The sequence below is a fragment of the Parasteatoda tepidariorum genome, chromosome 7, assembly GCF_043381705.1.
Source record: "Parasteatoda tepidariorum isolate YZ-2023 chromosome 7, CAS_Ptep_4.0, whole genome shotgun sequence".
Taxonomy (NCBI): domain Eukaryota; kingdom Metazoa; phylum Arthropoda; class Arachnida; order Araneae; family Theridiidae; genus Parasteatoda; species Parasteatoda tepidariorum.
Genome location: NC_092210.1, coordinates 63,226,337 through 63,250,814, shown reverse-complemented (window position 1 = coordinate 63,250,814; position 24,478 = coordinate 63,226,337). Strand labels below are relative to the sequence as shown.

Sequence of the window (24,478 nt, the reverse complement as noted above, 5' to 3'; positions counted from 1 at the left end):
TGTGAGTTCCAGTTGCAAGCTTCCAGACAAGTAAAAATAATGATCAATAATCATAATCTCGATGTAAATCTATAAAAAGATATTTTGATTTTCTAAATGTATCACTCGCTTCAAAACAAAGTGTGATATTTCCTCTTTTAACAAAAAATCACTCTTACTGGGTATATGAAATGAAAAACAGCTTTTTATAGACTGTGAAAAGTGTTGTTTTGGAATTATCACCCATTAAATCGTCCGTTTTCATAAAGATGAAAATTATTTTTCCATACCATAAGATGTTTTTGATGTTTTTTTCCTAATGTTTTGTATCTAATTTTCAGATTTATTTCAGTTACAAGCTATTATTAAATTTAGTTACCTTCCTTAACAGTTAAATGTATATCGTACGCTACCGACAGACAGTTCGTAAATGTGTTTTTTTTTATACAACGTTCATTCCCAAAGTGTCAAAAATTTATTTTTAAGCATAAAAATACATTTTAATTCAGACGAAATAAATTTAAAACCCTCGTCAAATATAAATGAAACTGTAAAATATGTTTGATACAATTGTTTTAAAAATCGTAATTTATATTATTTCTAATTTTTTCTTCGAAATTTCAGTTAAGTTTTAGTGAAACATTTTAAGCCTTTCTTTTGAGCCGAAAATTCTTCTTCGTACTCTCAAATACATTTAGAAACTTTAGTTTACTAAGCAAGTTAGCAAAGTTACGGCAATTTACAATTCCAAACTCTTCGTTCGTTAAAAAAACAAGGACTTTGAAACTTTCATAATTTTGAAAATTTATGTCACAAGCAAAAGTATTTCTAAAGGGCTATACAATTGTCTTGGTACAGGATTTCATGGCTTAAAAAGAATAGTTTAAAATTAATTCCTATGCTGTTAATACAGAAAAGGAAAACTATTAATGTTCATATTTGATTCAAACCAAAGCATTTAATAATATTTTTTGACTTTCTCCTTGTTGGGCATTTGCAACTAGATGATGATTGGGTCTAATCACGTGGTTGTGCATGGCGTGTTTAAAGTTACATATTTTATGTGGGTTATCGCGATTGATAAATTTCTGGATCAGATTTAATTGGAAGTGACGTTACGTATGTTTACGTCGAACTTGATTGGATCACCCACGCGTGCAACCGTATTGAGCTCGCTTGTTAACCAGAGTATTCGTCTTTTAGTTCATTGTCACCATTTTAAAAATGAGCGTCACATTAAAATCCCTTTAGTTTAGGGTATATCAAGTAGCAGTGCACATAAATTACATTGTCAACAGGAAGTTTTTCTACAAATATTGTTTTAAAGCAATTTGAATACATGTTTATAAATATTATTTTTACAATAATGTTGACTTTCCTATTCCTTTATTTTTTATTGGACATCTATTTTTGTGTTAAATTTTATCGATTTTGCTAACTGCAGTAGAAAGGGAATTTCGCACACCTGTTAAACTTTTTGTTAAGCTTGTTATCTGCAGCTTCAGTTATAAAATTTAAATGACGATATCGATGTTAATTTATCACCAAGCATATGTTATCACAATACTGATATTATGTAAATTTTCTAATCTGAGAGAGAGGTAATATTAAGATAATATTAAGGTAATATTCTCTCAGCAGAATGATTACAATGCTTGATGATCACAAATCAATGTATTTAAAAGTTTATAAACTGTTTCCCTATTCTAAATTTCTTGACCTTGATTCATATTTCAGAATAAGTGCTTACTCCAATCAATTGACAGACTCAGATCGGTATTGAGTACTTCTCAGATCAATAAATTTAGCTAACTGATAATAGAAGGAATATTTTCTCACATGACTTTCATTTTAGGCCGCAAAAATGGCTAATTGGTATTACATTTCCTAATAGGTAGATTAAATTCAGTGTCTCAGCATACACATTATAAGTCATTCCATAATTAGATACTTTCATACATTTCTGAATCCAAGGTAATATTTACTAATTAGAATGATTGCAATGTTTGATGATCATAAATCTATTTAAATGTTTATAAACTGAATCCCATTTCTTGTGTTCTTGGGCTTGATTCATGTTCCCGAACAGGGTTTTTCTCGGATTTATAAATTTAGCTAACTAATAATGAAAGGTTTATTTTCCCCCATAACTTAGGTTATTTTAGGCCGCAAAAATTTTAATTGGTATAACATTTCTTTATAGGTAGAAAAGCAAATCACCAAAACTTATATCTCAAAAATATTTCCAAATGTAATCAAAATTATTTCAGATTCTATTTTGTAAAAAATTATTTGTTCAAAAACTTATTATTCTATTAAATAGAAAAGACTAGAAGAATTACAATTCATACTTTACTTGAATCATAAGTGTTTATTGTCATTTTTTGGGAGCTCTAAAATAGCATCCTAAACTTACAGGAATTATTCCGACATACATTTTTAATACATTATTTTTAAGCATTCTTTTCTTTTAAACTTGGAACTGTGTGTCAAGCACGTATCAAGTATTTTGCTTCTAATGTATCCCTTACTGTTTACAGATCTTTTTTGTCTGCCCGCGTAATTTGTGGTGCTTCTTGTCGAGTGTGGCTCGAGGCCTTGTGCCTAAGGCTCTGCATTGCTTGGCGGTCATGATGGGGGGGGGGGCTTCTCGCGACGAGAGATCTCGCGAATAGACCTGGGTCACCGTAATAGATACCTTATAATGTTCCCCTTTTTAATTTCAAGAAAATGAATTAAAAGTAGTTTTTCTAATATTCGTAAAATGATGAGCGCTACGTTTGTAAATAATTAATGACTTGTATTGAGTAAATACAGTTCTAAAAGAACTGTTTTTGTTTTAAGCGTACATAGTTTTAGATTTTGATAGTTTCTTGACATTTTAATTGTATGACTCAAAAGTTTTTACATTTTAATTGCATGACTAGGAATTTTTTACTATATTCAAGAGTTTTTAAGGCATTTTTATTAATATACAAAATAGCATTCTGTTTGGTTTATGTAGGGCCTCTTAATTTAATAATAAATCAAAACTATTGAGTTTCAAAAATATTTTACATTCAGTTTATCCAATTCAGTTTCCACGTTTTGAATAGATGTTGGATAGTTCCTGATAGCAAAATTACGGCTTTCATAAAAATTATAAATTTGTTAAATCTGTCATTGGAATTCTTAATGTTAATTTACCTTCTTCTAAAGTAATATAGATATATTTTCCAAGATACATTCCTTAATCAATTATGAGTACTAGCTAATTGACACGTTTTAAACTAAAATATGCAAGTTCACAATTTATAAATATTGTTACTTAGTATATATAGTCGAAATATTTCCAGTTAATATTGCGTTTACTCTATACGAGCCAAAAATACTTTTTCACTAAACTTGAGCAAAAAACTTGAATAAGTATTATTTATTTGGAAATTGTTTACTTGAAAAATGTTTGTGCTTAAAATAAAACAAAAACAAGAATAAAAAGGAAAAGCTTTGTTTACGTAGAATGACGAAATTGAAACTTCATTCTTAGAAATAGTATTCAATTCTTTGTCAAAAATGTCCTAACAAAATTATGTGATGAATAGCATCCTCTCTACTTTGAATAAAGAAAATAAGTAATAGTATTATTTTAAATAAAACATCAGTTTGCTTGATTAATATTTAAAACATCAATTTGTCATAAAAATTTCTTTGTAAATCTTACGTAACAGTGATAAGAAAAACAAGTGGAATCAGTTACTATATTTATTTACGAAGAAGATTTTTAATTGCAGATTTTAAATATTTCGAAACTATAAAAATGAGGAATTAAGCAAGATTTAAAAAATGCAAAAATCAATGAAATTAAAGAAAAGGTAAAAACGATCTGATAAAAGATTTCATTGAATGTTCTATGGATTTATGTTTAAGAGGTTTTTCAATAAATATGTGAGTTCGTGTTACCTAATAAAAATTAAGACACTCGTGTTACAAAATAAAATAATAAAAATTAAGTTAATGTGACAAAATATTAATAAAAATTAAGTTATATAAATTTTTTAATAATTAATAATAACAAAACATTTATGCTAATTATTTTATTTAAAAAATAACAGGAATTATTCAAATTGGTAATTTTTCTTCTTTTTATTTCTCAAAAGACATCCTATCATTTGTTCCAAATCTTTTGACTAGAAAATTTTTTTCAATATAAGTTCTGTTTTTTTTCTCCAAATATTTTTAATAAATTCATAAATTATAAAATAAATTATTAAATAATTATATAAAAATAATTATATAAATATAAATTATGTAATAAATTATTTGAAATTATTTAATAAATTCATAAATTATATTTAATAAATTAACTTAATTTATCTTTTAAAAAATGAAAAGTCATTTTATTAAAATGTTTTTTTTTTTAATTGCGTCAAAAGCTTATCAATTAAAAACAAATAATTTTACAAAATGCATAGAAAGATGTTATACAAGATATCTATTGTTATAGTTTATTTCAATAAAATTTTTTTTTTTAGAGAAAATTAAGTCAAAAAAGCTATTTTTTTAATTTTCGTTTCAAATTCCATTTTATCAAATAGAGATGAGTTTAAATTCAATAAACATGAAATTTGTTTTTAAGAAAACGCATTTTTTCTATCAAGTAAATACTGTTAAAATGTTTATTTAAAATAGTATTTTTGTTTGCAAACATACTTTCTAGACTTGAGCTAAGTTATAAATACAAATATGTGGTTATGAATATTTTATTTAAAACAATACGCTGAAAATAAATGGAATGCGGAAAGCTCTATTTAATCTAAAGTTCTAAAGAAAGTTCTAAATAAATTTGTATACAGTTTTTTCTCTTGCTTTAATTTTGTCAAGAAATTTTTTTAAATAATATTAATAATAATATAAATTATTGGCACGAAAGGAATTTAGTAGTTTTATTTTTTTAGTTGTTTTAATTGCTTTTTTAATATTTTATCAATCATATGTAAACTCTAACTATATTTTATATTTTATTTAATCAGATAGTAAATAAATTAAAAAAATCCTGAAACTCATATTATGATTAATGAATAAAAAAAATTTACACATTTGTAGGTTAAAAATCCCCTATCTCTCCTTCTCAATCTCTTAGCTGTATACCAACAATACTGCCGCAAATATTTATTTTAAATGAATAAAAAAGTTTATTAAAAAAATTCTAAAAATTGTTAGTTAAAAATAAATGAAAAGGTATTAGTTACTTTATATTTAAAAAAAAATATGAAAATTGAATATAAGTTAAACTTACCACAAGAATGAAAGTCCCTAGAAATTCCGCCAAAGCTTCTCTCATTACATCGCTTTTGAGCTTCATGGTATTCAGTTTATCATTGAGCTTCTTCACTTTTGAGTGAACCGCTACAGCAAGAAAAGGCATAATTCACTATCTCATGTACAAAAAATATCGATGATAAAAATAAAGGAGTTATCTTAGGTTTCTAATCGGAATCGTTTTAAGAGAAAGATGCGCGCACTTCAAGTAGATAGAAGAAAGGAGATTGTATGAGTGAATTCCGAATTTGATCCTTGCTATCTTTTTTCCCCTCTCAGAATCAGATCACTTGGTCAAAATGATGCCCTAACTTTCATAGATGAGATCAGCGCCATCTCGTGTGTTCTTTTTAGATTTATATGTACTTTTAATAACATAATTTAGGTAATTAGCATAGAAATTTACTTTGTGCCGGTTGACCTGGCAGCTTGGAGATAGTTAAACTTTTTGGAAATACTCATTTTTTAATACTATTCTCTCTTAATCTTAAAGTATAAGGAAACTCTACATTCTTTTTGTTTGTGGTGAATATGTTAAAATCAGCATGTGAGATTTGCTTAACACATGAAACATTACTGTGGAATAATTTTATAACCCAAAAAATATTGATATATTAAAACGAAAAATGCTACTTTAAAGTGACCATGAATAACAATGAGTTGCAATGATAATATTAAACAAACAATACTACACTGTAAAAAATTCCAAATCAAATTACCGTAAAAAGTACCGGCACTCAATGTGCTAGTAATTTTTACCGTAAAATCTATTTTTACCAGAATATGTTACTGAACAAAAAATACCTTATTGTTTTCAGTAATAATTACAGTAAAATTACTGAATTCCTCTAATTAAATAAATATTACTGTAAAATTTGGAGAATAATATTTTACGATAAAAATGAATTTTGAGGTATAATATTTCACGGGAAAAATGGATTTTACTGTAAAATGGATTTTATGGAAAATGCTCCTTAATTGCAGGTACTTATACCACTTTGTACCAAAATTTGACCCGGAATTTTTTACAGTATATGAATGACGAATTTTTGAAGTAATTTTTTATATTTAATTTTTAACTCATTTCAATACTATATAGAACACATTAAAAAAGCTTTTTGGGATAGTCTATATGCGTTGTGTTGCATGATTGTGCTCGAAAATATTATTTTAAAGTTAAAAATAGTTGTATGAAAATGAAATTTTCGGAATCGTATTTTAATTTTTAATTAAGCTTTTTTATTTTTTTAAGTAAAATGAAGATCGTTCATTATATACATACGTTTTTTCGTTCACTATATACATGTCTTAGTGCTGTTCAAAAATGGTACTTTAAAGCGAGGAAAAAAATTGCTCAGATTTTAAGCAGTTTTTTTCCTCGCTTTATAGAATCAGCATTTATAGAATAGCTTGCTTAGATTTTGAGCAAGCTATTCTATAAATGCTGAGTTTTTTAATTTATATTATAACCGTTTTTTAATTTATATTGAAAATTTTTAAATAAAAGGAAAATATATAAAAGAAAGTTTTTATTCTACATGCTATTTACCTTATGTTATTTTGAATTATACCTTAAAGGGAGGAAAAGGTTTCAGTTATCAGTAAATGACTCTATAAATGGTGAATTTTCTGAATCAAATTTTTCTTTTTTGACTGAAAGTATGTTAAATAACTAATAAGATTTTACTTTAGATTAACGCAAAACATATTAAATAACTTTTTGAAAGTATCCAAGCCTAGTTGCAATGGATTTCTCATAGAAAATAGTTTGGTATTAAAATTTAACATTAATCGATAGCAAACTTAATAAAAATCTTATACTTAACGAATGTTGGAGTTTTTAATGTTCATATAATTATAAGGTTTATAGAAAAGAAATTTACAAAGATTTGAGATAATCACAGGTATAAATAAGAAAATCAGTTAAAAATTAAATGATTTAAAAGTTTTTAAAATTAAATAGACTGCGCAATGAATTTGAAAATATGACGTCTAGGGAATAGACTGCATGATTACTGTAAAAGCTTTAAACATATCTATAATTAATAAATGAGATTAATGTAATTAATATAACTAATTAATATAATTAATTAATGTAACTAATTAATATAATTAATTAATATAAGGAATTAATATAATTAATTAATAAACTTTTAATATTATATAATTTAAATATTTCATTGTCAAAGTAATTGGAAACAAGTTTGATGTTAGCCCGATTTCAAATTTAAGAGATTTTCCTTTTTCTTAAGGTACTTTAATTTAATTTCTTTTTTTAAAGGTACTTTAATAAAAAAGGAAAGGCAACTTAAATTTCATAATTAAGAGAAATAATGTGATTTTTAAATTTATGTCCACATAAACGTTAGAAAATGCTACTAAAATAATTTGGGGATATTTAAAATTCATAAATGAAAAATGTAAAAAGGAATTTTAATTTACGAATAGAGAACAGAAACAATAGATATTTTTCTTTTATAAAAAAAATACATTTAAGTTATTATATTTTGTAGAAGAAATTGATTAGTTTTATTTCTTAAAAATCAGCCCCAGTCTACCAATCCCAGTCTAATTATTTCAGAATATAAAGATTGTGCAGATTATAATTCAGATTACGAGGATCGTAAGGATTTCAGATTATAAGCAATCCGTGACGAGAAATCTCATCCTACCTTGCTATGGTTGCCTCCTAGTTATGAACTGGCTGTTCGTGCATATTTGAAACAATATTTTTATTCAGATAAATAATTTAAATTTTATGAGAATTTCATGTTTTTAAGTACTTATTGTTTATAATTACATGCAAATAGTTATTCCTGGGCCTATTACTGATAGGGACTAAATCAGTATACAAAATCAGCTCTGAAGAAATGTGAGTTTAAAACAATTGCCAATTTAAAAAAAAAATGTAAATTATAAGACCATAGGACTGAAGTAAAATATTACTACTCAATCAATTTTAAAAGTTACATGTATATTTGTGATCAGTTCATTAGCGCATAGTTATTGAAGTTTTTTAGTTTTATTGAATTACAAAATATTTACCACTGAAAATGGACAGCATGTTTGGTGATTAGTCCCAAATTATGTTGCGCGATTGCTTTTTTTTGCAACTTAAACTCTGAAATACAGCACGATTTGAAAATCACGCAAAAGAGAAACTATTTCAGACTTATATCTATATAGACTTATCTTTATAGACTTATATCTATATAGACTTATATCTATATAGACTTATATAAGATATAAGCCCGAAATTAAGCATAATTGCACAGAGAAAATAAACTTTCTGGTAAAATAACTGCACTGCATGTTAACAACAAAAAATATAGTTCTATATACTATTAAAAAATATAGTTCTGATCATTAAAACCAAACTATACGGTATTTAAATCATTCATTAGGTAATTTTTCCGTTGTCATGGTAACGGCTTACCGGAAGTTCAGGTTTTTAAGTTTATAGCTCGTATTACCACACATTTAGTAAAAAATATAAAACTGAAAAGTAAATTTAATTGAATAAATGGTTCTTATGCCATGATCTATGGTATCACAATAAAAGTACCAAGTTTTACCACATTTAGTAAATATTATTGCATACCATAAAGCCATATTTCATTGTTAATTTTAACAAAATCATCCCCAATCATTACCATTTAACCAAAATCAATACCAAAGTGCTTTGGTAAAAATTACCGAACTGAGTGGTCTCTTAGAGCCAGAAACATGGTAAATTTTACCATTTTCTGGTATTTTTGACCATACTTTTTTTCTCACCGAACTTATATCTGTATTATACCACTCAAAAAATTTATATATCCGGCTAATTGGACATTTAAACATTTCAAATAAAAAAATGAGCTTTCAGAACAAATATGCCACAAGTTTGTAAGATATTTAATTTGTAAGTAAAGTACAGCAGAATGAAAATAATGCCATCAATATACTGACGCAATCAAAATCTGTCCTTCAATTCAATAGTAGCATATTCACATTCAGTTTAGTAATGTTATCAATTATTTCAATATTTTTCCATAAACTTCTCCCTTTTGAGAAAAAAAAAGACTTTAGCTCAACAATAGTATAAAGGTTAGAAAAATACATAATATATGTAGATGTTTTTATTATTATTTGTTTCCGTAATATTTTCACCTGTTTTGGTTAGATAATCACACGAAGTTATTAGTAAATGGTTCATTTTGTATAATCTCCACTGACCCTTAACAGAGGTCTAGTCGTAAGTTGGATGACATCAGTAGAGTCAAGGTGTTTTTTCATAAGAACGGTCAAAAGGATGGCCGGTAAACTTTAGGGTCAATGATTAGGTACGTAATTTGTTCTTCGAAAAAAAACCTCAGAACTAGTTCGATTATGTTAGCATCTTTAAAAAAATTACTAATACATGAAGAAAAAAATCAATTGAAGAGAACCATTCCTTTAATCGTTTGATTGGTTTAAAATTTTATCTGAACTAGGCATTTCTTTTATTGTTTATACGAAAAATATCATAAATTAAAAGATTTGTTAAAGATGAAACAATGTAAAAACAGTTGCATATGAATTTTTTTTTCGTTTCGTTTTTTTCTGCATGCTTGTTAAAATTGTATTTTGGGGTGAAAAATTATATCTTTGAAAATATACTTAGTTTAATCATTTCTATATTAATATATATATATTAATTTTAGCAAAGATAAAGACATAAATATGCCAAACTTATCAAAGAAGAGAATTTATCTCACTTTGCTTTCTTAAAATAAATTCGGTCAAGAAAGCTTTTTTCATTTCCAAACAATATCATGCAGATGACCATCAATTACAACTGACGGATGGTAGCAAACAAATTGAAATTCGTGTGATAGGTCAAACATATCTTTTATTATTCGGCAATATATAACCAAATATTAACAGCGATAACAGAAAGAATAGTAAAAATATAATTTCACTATTGCAAATGTTATTAACTTACTATCAGTTGCAACAGTACAACAAATAAAGTAATCATTATAAAACTATTTTTAAACTGGAATTTTTTGGCAGTTGAATAATCCAACTAAAAGTTTGAACAATAGAAAAAAATCGAATTTTAAAATAACTTCATATTAAAAAATATTATTTCAACAGAGCAATTGTTTTCTCTTTTTCACAACATTGTTTCAAAAACTCATAAATGAGATATTTAATTATAATATGTCATAGTGATGTTTTTAATAGTGTGTAGTTATATGTAATTTATTAGATTTCATTAAATCTAATATAATTAGCTCAGTGATTCTGCGCAAGCTCTATCTTTCATGTTTTTGAAAATTGATTTCCACAGAATTTTTTGCAGTTATTTTCTTTTTTTATTTATTTACATAATTTTAAAAAATTACTAAATATTTTTCTCGTACTTTGAAACAGTCATAATAACAATACTCAAGTAATTTTAACTGAGAGAATATCGTAGTAGAGTGAAATTCCTCCAGGAAAGACCACCTCTAGGTAGCGACCTCTTCTATTTACGACTATTTTTAGGAAGGCACGTAATTTATTTTTATGGACTTTGCGTTGAAAAAAAAACTCTAAAGAGATTATTAAAACCCCTCCAAGTGACCGGGCAAAACTCAGCACCAAATGCGGAAAAAAGTCGCGTAAAGAAGCACGAAAAAATATCAAAACAAAAATATGAACAAAACAAATAAGTAGATTAAAAATGTCTTCAAAATAGAGTGAGGCTCTTATTTAGAGAGCTCTTTTTGACGATACAACCTCATGTTGATGTCAGAGTGCTCTAAAGACGATTCTTTCTACAATTTATTTTTAGAGTTGAAAGTTAAATTGAAAAAAAAAGTTATTTTGGAAAAAACTATGCATCTCAGACATACAAGCCTCCTCTTATCTTTTAAAGTTAACTAATTTTTATGATATAAAATTAATTGCAAACTTAAATTAGAAACATAATTGTTTATTTATTTAAAATAATTCTATCATTCATAATTGGTAAATTTGCTTTCACATATAATTATATCAGTAAGGATCATTTTTATTGAGGCTAAATTTTATTCATCGATTTGGTTTCTTGATGCCAACACAAGTGGTATTTCCTCCCCCAGAAAATGCCATTGACTAAAATTAAAGTCGTTTGCGAAAAATCATGTTGTTGTTGTTGTTAATTTACGTCGCACTAGAGCTGCACAATGGGCTATTGGCGACGGTCATCACAATTTTGATCCTCTGCAGAGGGGATGGCACCCCCGCTTCGGTAGCCCGACGACCTGCACACGAAGTCGAGCACTTCACGGTAGAACAGTTTAACGAGGACCAATACCGCACACCCTCGGTCCCTACGCAGGCTGATCCAAGTGGTCACCCACCCGCACACAGTGATGCTTGACTTCGGTGATCTGCTGGGAACCGTGTCTTAACGATCAGTCCACTGCGGGACGCGAAAAATCATGTACCTTCGATAACATTTTGAAGTCAGTAGAGGTAACCCCCAAGAACGACCAACCTCCATTAATTACCATTTTACTGTGGAGCAGAGAGGGTTCACTCCCGAGAAGTTTCACTGCATATTTAGAGAAAGAGAATTGATACTTTTCAAACATTTTCAAATAAATTTTTTTAAGTAATGATTTAATAATAATAAAAAAGAAACAGAAGAAATATATTAATTTTTTAAAAATTAGTTTCAGGAAGCTCTAGTTGCTTGGTTTTATGCAACAGCGGGTATTATAAATTATTTTTAAACTATTACCAAATTACCGTCTACTTACTACTAATAAGGTAACATAAATTTTTATAAACCTTGCGTATGCAAATTTTGTTTCATACATGTGAACCAGGCAATTATTAGTAAGTCCAATTATTATAATGATACACTGTTAAAATTTTTATTCTAAAATTATGGTAAAATAACTGGCAGCCGCCTGTCCATCCGATTAACCATAAAGTTTACGGTAAAGAATATTTTTTTCCTTTATGGTTTTGAAACCATTTATAAAAAGTACGGTTATAAAACAAGGAATACAAAACTATGCTGTTTTTTAACCATTTACAACTAGCATTTTTCAGAAACGTAAAAATAAAATTAATTATTTAACTAGACAAAGGAGCTCGGCTTTTCGTAAGGTAATGGGCAATGGAAAGTGCCGGACACTGGAAATTCTTCATGCGTTGAAGGGAATGGAGGAAATATTGTGGTGTCAACACTAGGACTCGACCTCCAGTTCTGCCGGTCATGAGATTAGCAGAGAGACCGCTCGGCTTCATTGTAGGTGGTTCTAGTTGGTGCAGTAAAATTATGGTTGTGTAACCGTAATAGGTGAAAGCAGTTATTAAACAGTTTTTCTCAAACTTAACTAACAGTTTGATTACCATTTTATTTATGGTTATTTGACGGTTTTTATTAAATACGGTAAAATAACCATTCAATAAATTGTTATTTAACAATTTTGTCCGAGAAATTTCTAACAGTGTAGTCCAAAACTGATTGCATTAGGAAGATAGAGGAATTTAATTCATGAATATTGTGTTGCAGATTGAATAAGTAAATTCTGAAATTTTGCTACCAAGTACGTTGGTTACATATAAAAGTCCTTTATGCATTTTGTGTAATCAGAATTTTGAGACAAACTTTCATTTGCTAAAAGACAAAGATCATCTAAAAGACAAAGATCATTAAGACAAAGATCATTTGCTAAAATGATTTTCATTGAAAAGAAGCTGAATATAAGCTAAACGCTGAATATTGGTGGGCTTGAGCAACAGTTTCCAAAACTTTTTGCGTCTGAGAACCCTTTAAAATAGAAATTTTTTCTATGGAACCACAATTCTGCGATGTTTATTTTTTAAATTTTAAAATAAATATTCATTATAAATGTCAGCATCTTGATTCAATGTATCTTCATTAAAATTTTCATCTTTATTCCTCAATTTGGACCCATGTGTTTTGCATACCTTGTTTTTTAAGTTTATGAAATATTAACAAAAAAATTTAGTTTTTCGAGTCATTTTATTTTTAACGATTTTAGATCTATGTATCTCACAAATAAATTCTTTTCAGATGAATGAAACGTGAGAAAAATCAAAGATACAGAAACCTAATTACGAAGCACTTTGAATTAAACTTGGAGTAAGCAATATCTTAATTATAAGCAAAACTTATGTTAAATATTGAAAATTGATATTTTAAAGATTTAAGAACAGACTTGAAATTAATGTAAAATCATAATTATAGTGAGGTATGCAATTGCTTCATTTTTGTAAAACCGCTTTGAAATATGACTTTGTGTAGGAAAGATAAAATCGAATATCAATGCTGCCTGCATCTTGCACCTATTTACTTTGTTTACGTAAGAAGAAATTCCTGCTTCATAAAAGTTGTTCTAAATAAACCGAAGCAAAATATTTGCGGCTTTTCTTGCTATTTCAGGATATTTGTCTTTTATTTCTACCCAAAACCACTCAATGGTATGTTTTCAAATTTTATTTTAAAAACTGGAACTATATTTGATAATAATCAAATTCTCGTATTCAAAGGCAGACAACATTTAGGACTTTATCGGAATATTGTAAGGGTTTTTCACGTATTCCACTTTTGAATTGTTTTCAGGAAAACATTCCAATAGTGATTTTTTTTTTCAAATGAAGCAAATGTGCAATAATATTATTGAGCAAATCATTTTCTGTTTCTTTATTTTTCTCCTTTGAAAGTTAAAAAAAGAAGGGAGAAAACATTTGAAATTTAGCTTTTTTGAACTTAAATAGAAAAGTCTAATATGCCCTTGAAAACTTCAATATTGTCATTGGCAGAAAAGATAGTAATATCTTTTACCTATTATGACACTGTAGCAGCGTTTAAATTCAAAAATATGCAAGCTAAAAAGAGTATTGCATTAGCCACCTAATATCACATAAAAAATGTTGTTAGTGGACAAAATGAAACCTAATTCTAATGTTAAGGATGTAAATTTCTTCGCTAATAATATCAAAATTCTAAGATCACTTAAGAAAATAGAAAATAGTCTGAAATTCAACAGTTTAGTTATCTTTTGCGGATTCTTCTAGTTTAATTGGCGCGGTTTCCAACCATTTTCCCCCTCTTTCTATTTAAGTAATAAAAACGGTTTAATTTTTTTTGGGAATAAAACCTACACGTTATTTCTAAACAGAAAAAGTTTTATGTTAGTGAAAATATGAAGAATTCATACATACTAGATATAAAATAAAATAATATAACATAATCGGCAAATCAAAAAATGCTTTGTTTCTACCCAGCTTTTTTTCTGTTTTCAACTTTGTTTTGTATTCCTTTCTGGTTTTTTATTCTTACTTTTATTCAGTTTGTTGTCGCGAAAATGCAAAATAACAAAATTAAAAATTAGAATTTGTTGAAATTTTAAAATGTCAAATAATTTCATGGAACCCTTTGAAGAACTCCGCAGAACCATAATTTGGGAACCTCTGAGCAAGAGAATTGATGTAGTTGGTGCCAGGAACTAATTTTTTAAAAATTTAATGTCATCATTTCAGCTTTGATGCAGTTATATTTTATTATATTGAAGTTTATTGTTTTGTACTTTTGTAATTTTAGTGACATGCTCTAATCTCATTTCTGCTGCATTGGTGTCATCTATGTATAATTAATTGTTTTTGAAATAAGAAAAGTTTTTTTCTGGAAAATTTATATTTCTAAAGCTTAAGATATCTCGAATTACAATAATCCAACAAATTAAAAACAAGTAGTCTTTCGATATTTTAATGCAAAATTTGTCTCTAATAAGCACTTAGGTTTGTAATTCAATGAAGAAAGAACAACCTTATTGCTTTTACGTTAAGGATAAAAAAACTGAAAAAAAAATCTAAATAAATTCCGGCATTATTGACTTCAAATGCATTATGATTTACTTAAAACTTTTCGGCAACTTTTTATTGTTGATGCATTCTCGTTTTAATTACGATTTTTTAGATTGAATTTATTATTATTAATTAATAAAAAGAAAATATGCGATTTTTAATTAACTGTTAGTTTAGTATGTTAACAAGATTTATAAAAAGCTCTGTGTGCAATTGAACTTAAATTTACAATATATAAGATTTCGAAAGTTGAAATCAATCGGATATCTACAGGAGGAAAGGGAGAAATTTCGGAAACTTTTATGAGTCTTACGTTTTCAACTATACACCTGTTTAGTTTACTAGAATTTATATTATTTCTTACCTACACGCTTAAGTAAAATTCAAAGCTTGGATAATAATATAAAAATAAATATACACGCTTATTTATTCAATGTGTGTTCTATAAATAATTTTAGAAAACAAGTAGCAATTTCAGTGGTAATGTAATTCAAAGCTTAGAGAACAGTATAAAATTAGATTTTGTTTTTATATGATTAATATTTTTCTTCGAAAACAAGAAACAATTTCAGAAGTAATGTAATTCATAAAAATAAGTATCTATGATTTTTTTCTTAATATGATCAATGATTGCTTTTAAGAAAGCAATGATTTTTTAAAAAAATAATTTCGATGTTTCCTTCAATTATAAATTAAAAAACTGCAGAATAAATGATATTAAAAAAATTATCTGCATCAGAAAAAGAGGTTTATTCTCAATTAGTAATGATAATAAGTAACAGGATGCAATAAGCACAGAAAAACGCTAAATTAAGGGCATAAATACCAAACGAACCTAAAAAAAGGACATTTTTTAGAGATAATTCATACTATTATTTAAATAGCTCCACTAGTGCCGAAGGAAATTAATCTGTTTGCTGACATACAAGTAACCAGATTAAGCAAAACATTTATAATAAATGTCTTTGACTTTCCAAAAGAAAAATAAATGCAGGAAAAGGAAGAGAACAAGTTCCCTTGGCGAATGAATCCCTTTATTTTGATGAAGCAAAACCATATTAATCCATTGAACTTGACCCATTTGAAGGACGCTGCTTCATATGTCTTTGTAGACGTGACTTCAATCTTAAATATTCTATTACAACTGTTGAACGCAGGCTACGCGGTTTAAGTCCGCAAGAAAGAGACGCATTAAACTGTAGTAACATTTGTGCGCCCTCGGCTATTTTTTTGCGTGCAGTTTAATGTCTTATTTATTTTCATTCGAATAAAGGGGATTTCATGATTTTATTGGATTCTTTTCCTATTTTAAAATAAACACTTAAGTAATTTAAAGAGTAAATGATTGTTGGAAATCGTTATTGTTTTCAACAATCATTTTCTCAGATGAATTCAGCTTTATTTAGTTGTGAATTTTTCATAAGTACAACTCACAAGTTTTGGTAAATAAATTCAATGAAGTTACCCTTTTTTTAAAGCTTAAACTGCTAATGTCTGAGGCCCTTTTCATTACCTTTCTTTTCAGTGATCAGAGCAGCTATTATGAGGAAAATTCTTTTCAATTTTATTCCAAAAATAGAATCAATGAGTTTTTATTAAAAGGAAATCTTGCAATAGAAATTTCCACTGCTTTCTGATCATCTTGTGTGCTAAAATCTTTTCTGAAGCTATAAGTTTGGTGAACAAATTGTTACTTGATCCCCACAAGCAAAAATTGTCTAATCAACATTTAAAATTTTGACTACTTTCTCACTAGTTGGAGTGTTTAAATTTTAACTGGAGCTTATCGCCAGGTTATTATACAGGTTTAAATTTTTTCCTAAATATTTTAAGCAAAATTTATCTCTTATCCATTTTATCACTTATCGAAATTTATCGCACTTTCTAAAGTAAACAAACTAACGAGTACAAAACTAAGAAGAATCAGAAGAATAAAATGAAATTAAAATTTTAAAATATGCGTTTCTCAAGTGAACGAACAGGGAAAAAAATAATTCTATTCCGAAAAACATTGTTTTAAACATTTTCTACTTCCTTTTAATTTTTTTAAATAACTATGCTGATAAGGAGGAGGATAGAGTTTGTTGCTTTTACTCAGTTTGACAGTATGAATGCATGAAAAAAGTTTTCGAACATTTTAAATGTCCCTTTCTAAATACGGGGTCTTTCATTCATACTTATAAAATTGATAAGTACTTCGTATGACATTCGATTTAATTTAAAGTTCATCTGCATTCGTATGCCGTAAGCTAAATGAAACATCCTCCTCTTTTTAAATGTCATTTTACAATGCGTCCAGCGTATTAAAAAAAAGTTTTCACTATTTTTCTACCTGCCTGATATTAAGGTTATTATAATCAGCCTACATGACTTTAGGCTAATTAAGAAATATATGAAAATACAGTTACTTGAACTCAACCAGACTGGATTTCATTAGGCTTTATTAAAATAAACTTTAAAAAGGCGATTTACAATAAACCTTCAATTAAAATCTGAGCTTATTGCAAACTGCTTGAATTAAAGCACGCAAATTCAGCAATAAATGCTAGATTTTTTGAACCAGCATTTCAGGATCATTGCAATGAGCCGGAAATGCGTCATACGGCTTAGAAAATGTTGAAGATTTTCCGATTAGACAGGCGCTTGGAAAAATAAAGGCGGATGCTTGCTGACAGCTGGATTATTCAATTAACCTATTGCTATATACAACTACTGTACTTTCTTATACACATAAGATTTCTTAATTGCAGTAAAAGTGAAGGCATGAAAGTTAAACGTGATGGTTTAAACATAAAATTATAAGGATTGTCTTATTCAACGTCTGTTATTTTGTTATTTTTTTCCCGTAAGTTTTATGTACCCTCGGTTGGGAACAAGTATGTGTAAGACATCACTATGACTTCGGGGCTTAAACATTCTTTCGCGGTAATGATTTGGTAAATATATAAATCTCATTTGAATTTTCCAGCAGTCCCTTTGAATATTAGATAATTCAATAAACTTAGAGTCGAATTAAATATTAAAGTTTCAAATGAATAGTAATACGAATGTTTAAAAACAGTACATTTGATGCTTTGACACTTGAAAGCAATACAACTGAGATATTTTATTTATTCTATTTATTATAGAACGCGCGTGTTGAGGAAGTAGTTTGAAATTATATCTCTCTAAAATAACTACTGTGTTTGTGAAAAACTGAGAAAAGTAGACTTTTACAGATGTGATTATTTTAGATGACTTTTAAATACTTGAATTTCGAGGTCATTGATTGAATAAGAAGTTTAAAAATAGAAGAAGTTGCGAAATTTAATAACAGCGAAAAAAATACACATATGTTTTCCCATTTTGCTGTGTTTTTATTATTTGCTAAGCTGTTTTTTTAACGAAAAATATATTTTGTCATTATATTACTAATTATTGCAGCACTGAAAAATTTATAACGACCTATCAAATATTAATAAATATTTTGTATTATTAGGTAATATGATATTCTTCTATATAATAATGCCATTCTTGCATTATCAAAAGATTTACGATGAATCCGTTTTTTTCATTATTCGAAATTGTAACAATCCAGAAGTTTGCTTAAGATGTTATAAAAACATTCTAATATTCTATTTTTAAGTGTAATTTTTTGTATGAGGGTAAAACCATGAGTTAAGCAAGTTTTCATTGCTCGGAAATGATGTTCTCTAATTCGTTTCTAGTTGTTTTCCTATGGGTCACAATCCCTATAGTCCTTATTATTTAACTAAAATACATGAATAAATTAAAAAATAATTATTTGATGTTTATACATTTTAATACTTACATATATATGTCCTTGTGATATAAAGTGGCGTTTAGAAATAAATCAGAAATTGGAAAAATAAAATTCCCTTTTATATTTACCCCACTGCTTAAGTACATACCAAATCCAGTCTCATTTATGAGACCACTACTTGTTTTCGGCGTTAGTGTGAAATAATCAATTTACAGAAGGCACTAAAAGCGATGGGTGTATAAAGAGGGATGAGATATTTATTTGACATTTAAAAGGATATGATCATTGACTTCCGAGACAAGAGTGGGACCAGACAATATACCTTCTATGGTGAAGTAATGTAATAAAAATCTTCGACGGGTAAAAAGTGCATTATGGACAGCAATTGATAAAAGTGAAAAACGGTTCTGAAGATGCTTTTTGGTCAGATAAATGTACAAAAGGTGACCAACTGTTCACCCAGACGAACCAATAGGCTACTAACAGTGTTTCCTCAACGATTGTTTAGTGAATATTGTTATTATTGGCATCCACACCAAACGCCTTGCAAAGGACTGATGCTGACCACCGTTCGTTGGGTGATCGAGGCTGGTATTTGCATGCTACTAGACATTGACTGAGAAATTACTTAACGGTAAATCATGTTCTATGTCCAATATTTGTTGTTGATATATTTGACATAAAATATTAGAGAACAAACACCATGCAACAATTGCTGAAAGGAGCCATGCTGATTTAGGAGCTTTGTGATACGGAGAATATTCTCATGGTATTTTCTTGGCGTACTAATTATTACAAAATACACGATGGGTCAACGCATCTGTGTTTGTGGATCTTGTCCGCCATTACTTGCAGATTAATTTCTCAGCACAGTGACATTATACTAGCTGGGTAATATAGCATGTCATACAACTCGGATGGGGTTCAAAGACCACCAGAGTGGGTTAATTATACTACCCTGGCCACCAAGAATTCAAATATTCTGGGATTACCTTGAACAGTTTGTTTGAACAGTGGTTCCTCAATCGCACAGCATTGCGCAGCTAGTCACTACAATGAAGTTTATACAGCACCACACCTCTTTGAGTACCTCTCAGTACATCCATAACTTCCTCCGATACGTTTGGAGACAGATGGCTATTCTTGCATTTGATAGAAGGTCAATTTGATGTGACTAGACCGGGCATCATGCTGCGTAAATTTTTATTATAATTAGATATTTGTGTTCTGGTATACAGTAAGGAGCGAAAGTTCTGAGACGATATGTTTGTCTGTTCCAACTTTTTCTGTGAGCGAAATTTCTTAATCATGTAAGTTGCCGCTTTTTACATGGCGAGCAACTAATAATAGATTTTAAAATTTTTAATTTAACAAACAAAGAGCCAGGGTGGTTCAGGGGATAGAGCATTCGCCTTCCAATGTAATTTCTTTTACAGGAAATCGTACATACAATTTAGCTGCATCCAGACGATGTCTTATACTGAGTTTACTCACTGTGAGTCCATGTTCGGTGGTCATCTCCTTGCATATTTAATTAGGTCAGCAACCGATTCTCTTTGGATTTATACGTTTTGACATTGAGTCATTTTTCTTTGGAGCTCCTAATCTTGGAAGACCATGAAGACTTTTCTCATCCTTACACTCTCTTACTATGTGCCCAACCGTTGATTTTGGAACTCCAAACTGGCTGTAGCAGAGTATCAAATTTTTTTCTCAGTTTCTCTAATACTCAAAAGACGATTGACGAAAGACTTTTTTTCTGTTTCCATACTAAAACTGATGAAATAAACACCAACATCTTCACATAAGAAATAGAATTCTAGTTCTTGAAGGTTTTATCAAGTGAGTTTCGCACACAACGACGAGGCTGTAAGTTGGATACTCATACAGAAACCAGTTGAATGATTTCCCAGCTTTATATCCGAAGCATAGCATATTCTAGAACATTCTAAGAATGTAAGAATGCGTAACACTAATTTGCATATTTGCATAAGTATAAAACCATTTGCATGCAGCTTGTACAGGAAGAAAATAGTGAAATAATGATTTAAAAGGAATTAGCTGGATTTTAACCTACATGTTTTGATTTGAATTCCTCTGCTCTCACTACCAAGCTATAAGATTACTTTTGTAATTATTATATATGTTTAAGTTAAGTATTAAAAACTTGAACTGTGTTGGACCGTCTCAAAACTTTTGATTTCAATTTTTCAAAATCTCCTTTGGTGTCTGTTAAATAAAAAATTTTCAAGTTTAGTTGATCTCCATGTAACATGATTATAACTACAAATTAATAATTGACATCATTAAGAAATTTTACTTACAGAAAAAGTTGGAGCATATTTTCTCAAAACTTCTGCTTCCAACTTATATAATAACCATGCTAAACTATATTAAACTTTTTGCGAAGGAAAAATGGTTTGCTTAAATTTTTGCTTTTATCTACCTTTATTGTAAATTTATCAAAATTTGCTTACTTTTTAGCTGTACATTATAGCCATTAAAAGAAACTCGCCACCTTAAATTATTTTATTTGAAATGCCCGAATTATTTTGTTGAAGCTAAATTAAACTACGCTCTCACATTTCATTTTCAATTTGTGTAAAAGCATATTTTTTGGAATTGAATGCCTACAACATTACGTCATTGTAAATAGATCGTGAAATTTTTCGATTCAGAAGCAAATCAGGTTCGACACACAAGCATGACATCGCCTACAGGTAACCAATTAAATCTGATTTAAATCACATGATGAGGCATAACTTCACTTCTTCTCAAGTTTTAAGTACTCAAGAAGTTAAATAAATCAATTATACTTCTTATACAATGTACCCCAAATATTTGAAAACGAATGTACATTTTATATTATTTTCAAACAAATTCTGTTGAACAGTAGTTTGAATATTAAAAAAAGTTAATTTTTGGATATTTTGAACTACTATTTAATAAGCGACATGCATAAAAAGGATTTTTGTTTATTTTTCCTAAAAGATATTTTTTTTCTGCTAATACCATCATAATTGCCATAAACACTTTTGTCTATAATAAGGAAAAAAAGTGCCAGCAAATAAGTATAGTTTAATCAAATAACAGAAAGATCAATAAAATGAATCATAGCTAGTTTCTTTTATAAACCTGAAGAATTTATTTTTATTAAGTTAGAAAAAATAAATTTAGCGTTAAAATAACTCGAGAAATGGAAATGGATTAATTAATTTAGCATTAATTTAGCATTAATGGAATGGAAAAATTAATTTAGCATTAAAATAACTCGAGAAATGGAATTGGTTTTGCAGTTGACCTAGCTTTTGAAGGAAACGACAGAAAAATATTGCATCGCATTGTATAAACTTCTTAAATCTATCTAATATATTAATTTCAGATCTCAATAATTACAGTTAAAATAATTAATATTTGCATAGCTCTTATACAAAAATTTAACAAATTATATCAATATTACACATACAAAATTAGTGTTTAGTTTTCGACTGATAATCATGAAAGTTTTCAGATTCTTTTAATGGAAAAACAATAAATTTAGACTTAAATTAAGATAAGCTGAGTGTTGATAGGAAAGGGAATTTAAGTTCTTATTTCGCACCCTTCAAATGACGATTTGTTGACTATTAAAATACACTATGAGTCGTAAAATGAAATGTGTGTAGGTTCTACATCAAGCTAAATTGCCCAATCAATATTTTATTGCGAAATAAACCCGTCATCAAAGTATTCTAACACGCAACTCTTTCTTGACATTTTAACGCATACTTAAAAGCTGTTTTACAGCCATTTATTAGAGTTTCATCAAGTTTCACAAATAAATGCATAAATAAAATAAATAAGGAATAAAATAAAATAAATAAAGAGTAAAATAAAATAAATAAGGAATAAGTTAAACTTAATATTTAAGTAATGGGATTTAGGAAATGACATAATCCTTGTAATTACATTCCTGCCTATAACTATTGTTAAATATGGTTGATAAATAAAATAAAATTCATGGAAAAGTTCGAAAGTCTAATGAAGGGAAAATATTTTTGTCAGATCTAAAACAAAAAAAGTAAGACTTATTATTTTTGAAGACAATTGAGGGGATCTTGCGTTAATGATTATATCTAGGTTATTAAAGTTATTTTCCTCATTTAAATTTACTTGAAATACTTAATTTTTATAATTTTAATTTTAATTTTCTTTTCTTTTTTTTAGTTTTGTGTCTTAGTTTTGTGTTTACGTCAAAAAAGTGTTGAAAACTCCCGATTTGGTACACAATTTTCTTACATCATTAAGGTAAAAACTTCTATTGGAATTAGGTAAAGAGCCCTATTTGAAATTTGAGCTCCCTAACTAGTTGGAAAAAATTCAAAACCTTGATTAATGATGAGTTTCATTTGGTGAATAAATTCCTTTTTACTACACTGCTAGAAATTTCTCGGAAAAATAGTTAAATAATAATTCATAATAATTCATAGTTAAATAATAATTCATTTTACCATATTTAATCAAAACTGTCAAATAACCATAAATAAAATGGTAATTAAACCATTAAGTTTGAGAAAAACTGTTTATTAACTTTTTTCACGTAATACGGTTAAACAACCAGAATTTTATCGCACCAACTAGAACCACCTAATGAAGCTACCCATTTGTGTTAAAAACCGTCTAGTTTTGTATTCATGGTTTTATAACCATACTTTATGAAAATGGTTTAAAAACCATAAGGGAAAAAGTATTCTTTACCGGAAACTTTACGGTTAAACGGATGGACAGACAACTGCCAGATATTTTGCTATAATATTTGAAAGAAAATTTTACCAGAGTAGTCAGAAAATGATTGAAACTTGTACTGCGATTTGGTACAATGCCCCAGTTTAGTTTTAAACAGCCTAATTGTACCTGAAATTGGTCAAAATTCGGCTTGATCATAATTATTTTTAACGACTATAAGGTGATAAGTTGTGCTTGTAACGGTCAAGAAGTGATTGAAATTTGTGTTATCATTACACAATGTGCTGCATTAGAGATTGGTAAAATCTAATTAGTTGGAAAATGATCAGAATTTTGATGCGTGATAAATTCTATTTGGCCATTAAATGATTGTAAATTTTACTTGTAGCGATCAGAAGACGATTTAAATATGCCTTTTTTTCAGATACAAAGTAGAAATATAAGTGCTCTAGCTAGTTGGAAAGCGGCCGAAATTTTGACGGCTAGATTCCACTTTCAAAAATATGAATTAGTAAAAATGGTGTAAATCTTAAGTTTTTATTTAATTTCTTTATACGAAAGCTTTTTATTTTATTGCATAAACTTAAAGTATTATATCTGTAACGTAATTGGATACCTAACCTTAATAAATAGCTTGCATTTCATTTAATTAGTTCTCCCTGAGTTTCCGTTATTTATGTTTATGGACATGGTTTAAATGAGTAAATATAAAAGTAAGGAACTCGTGGTTTCATATACCTTTTTAAGACAAATTTGGTGATGTCATAACCATGCTCAGCGAAATTATTAACGTGCGATAACCTAATTAGGTGCGATTAACATAGGAAACTAACCAATTCATAAAAACTTGCGATAAAAATAATTGGTATATATATA

At 28.0% G+C, this 24,478-nt stretch overlaps 1 protein-coding gene across 5 annotated transcripts in view; it reads right to left on the bottom strand.

Moving 5' to 3' along the window:
* LOC107444140 (aquaporin-9) overlaps positions 1-24,478 on the bottom strand; it is a 115,837-nt gene that overhangs the window by 54,590 nt on the left and 36,769 nt on the right. For all 5 annotated transcript variants that reach the window (XM_071183511.1, XM_016058226.3, XM_071183510.1 and 2 more), the window contains exon 2: positions 5,255-5,364. In XM_071183511.1, the coding sequence (XP_071039612.1) occupies positions 5,255-5,320 (66 nt within the window). In that variant the 5' untranslated portion in view covers positions 5,321-5,364. The remainder of the gene's footprint in view (positions 1-5,254; positions 5,365-24,478) is intronic.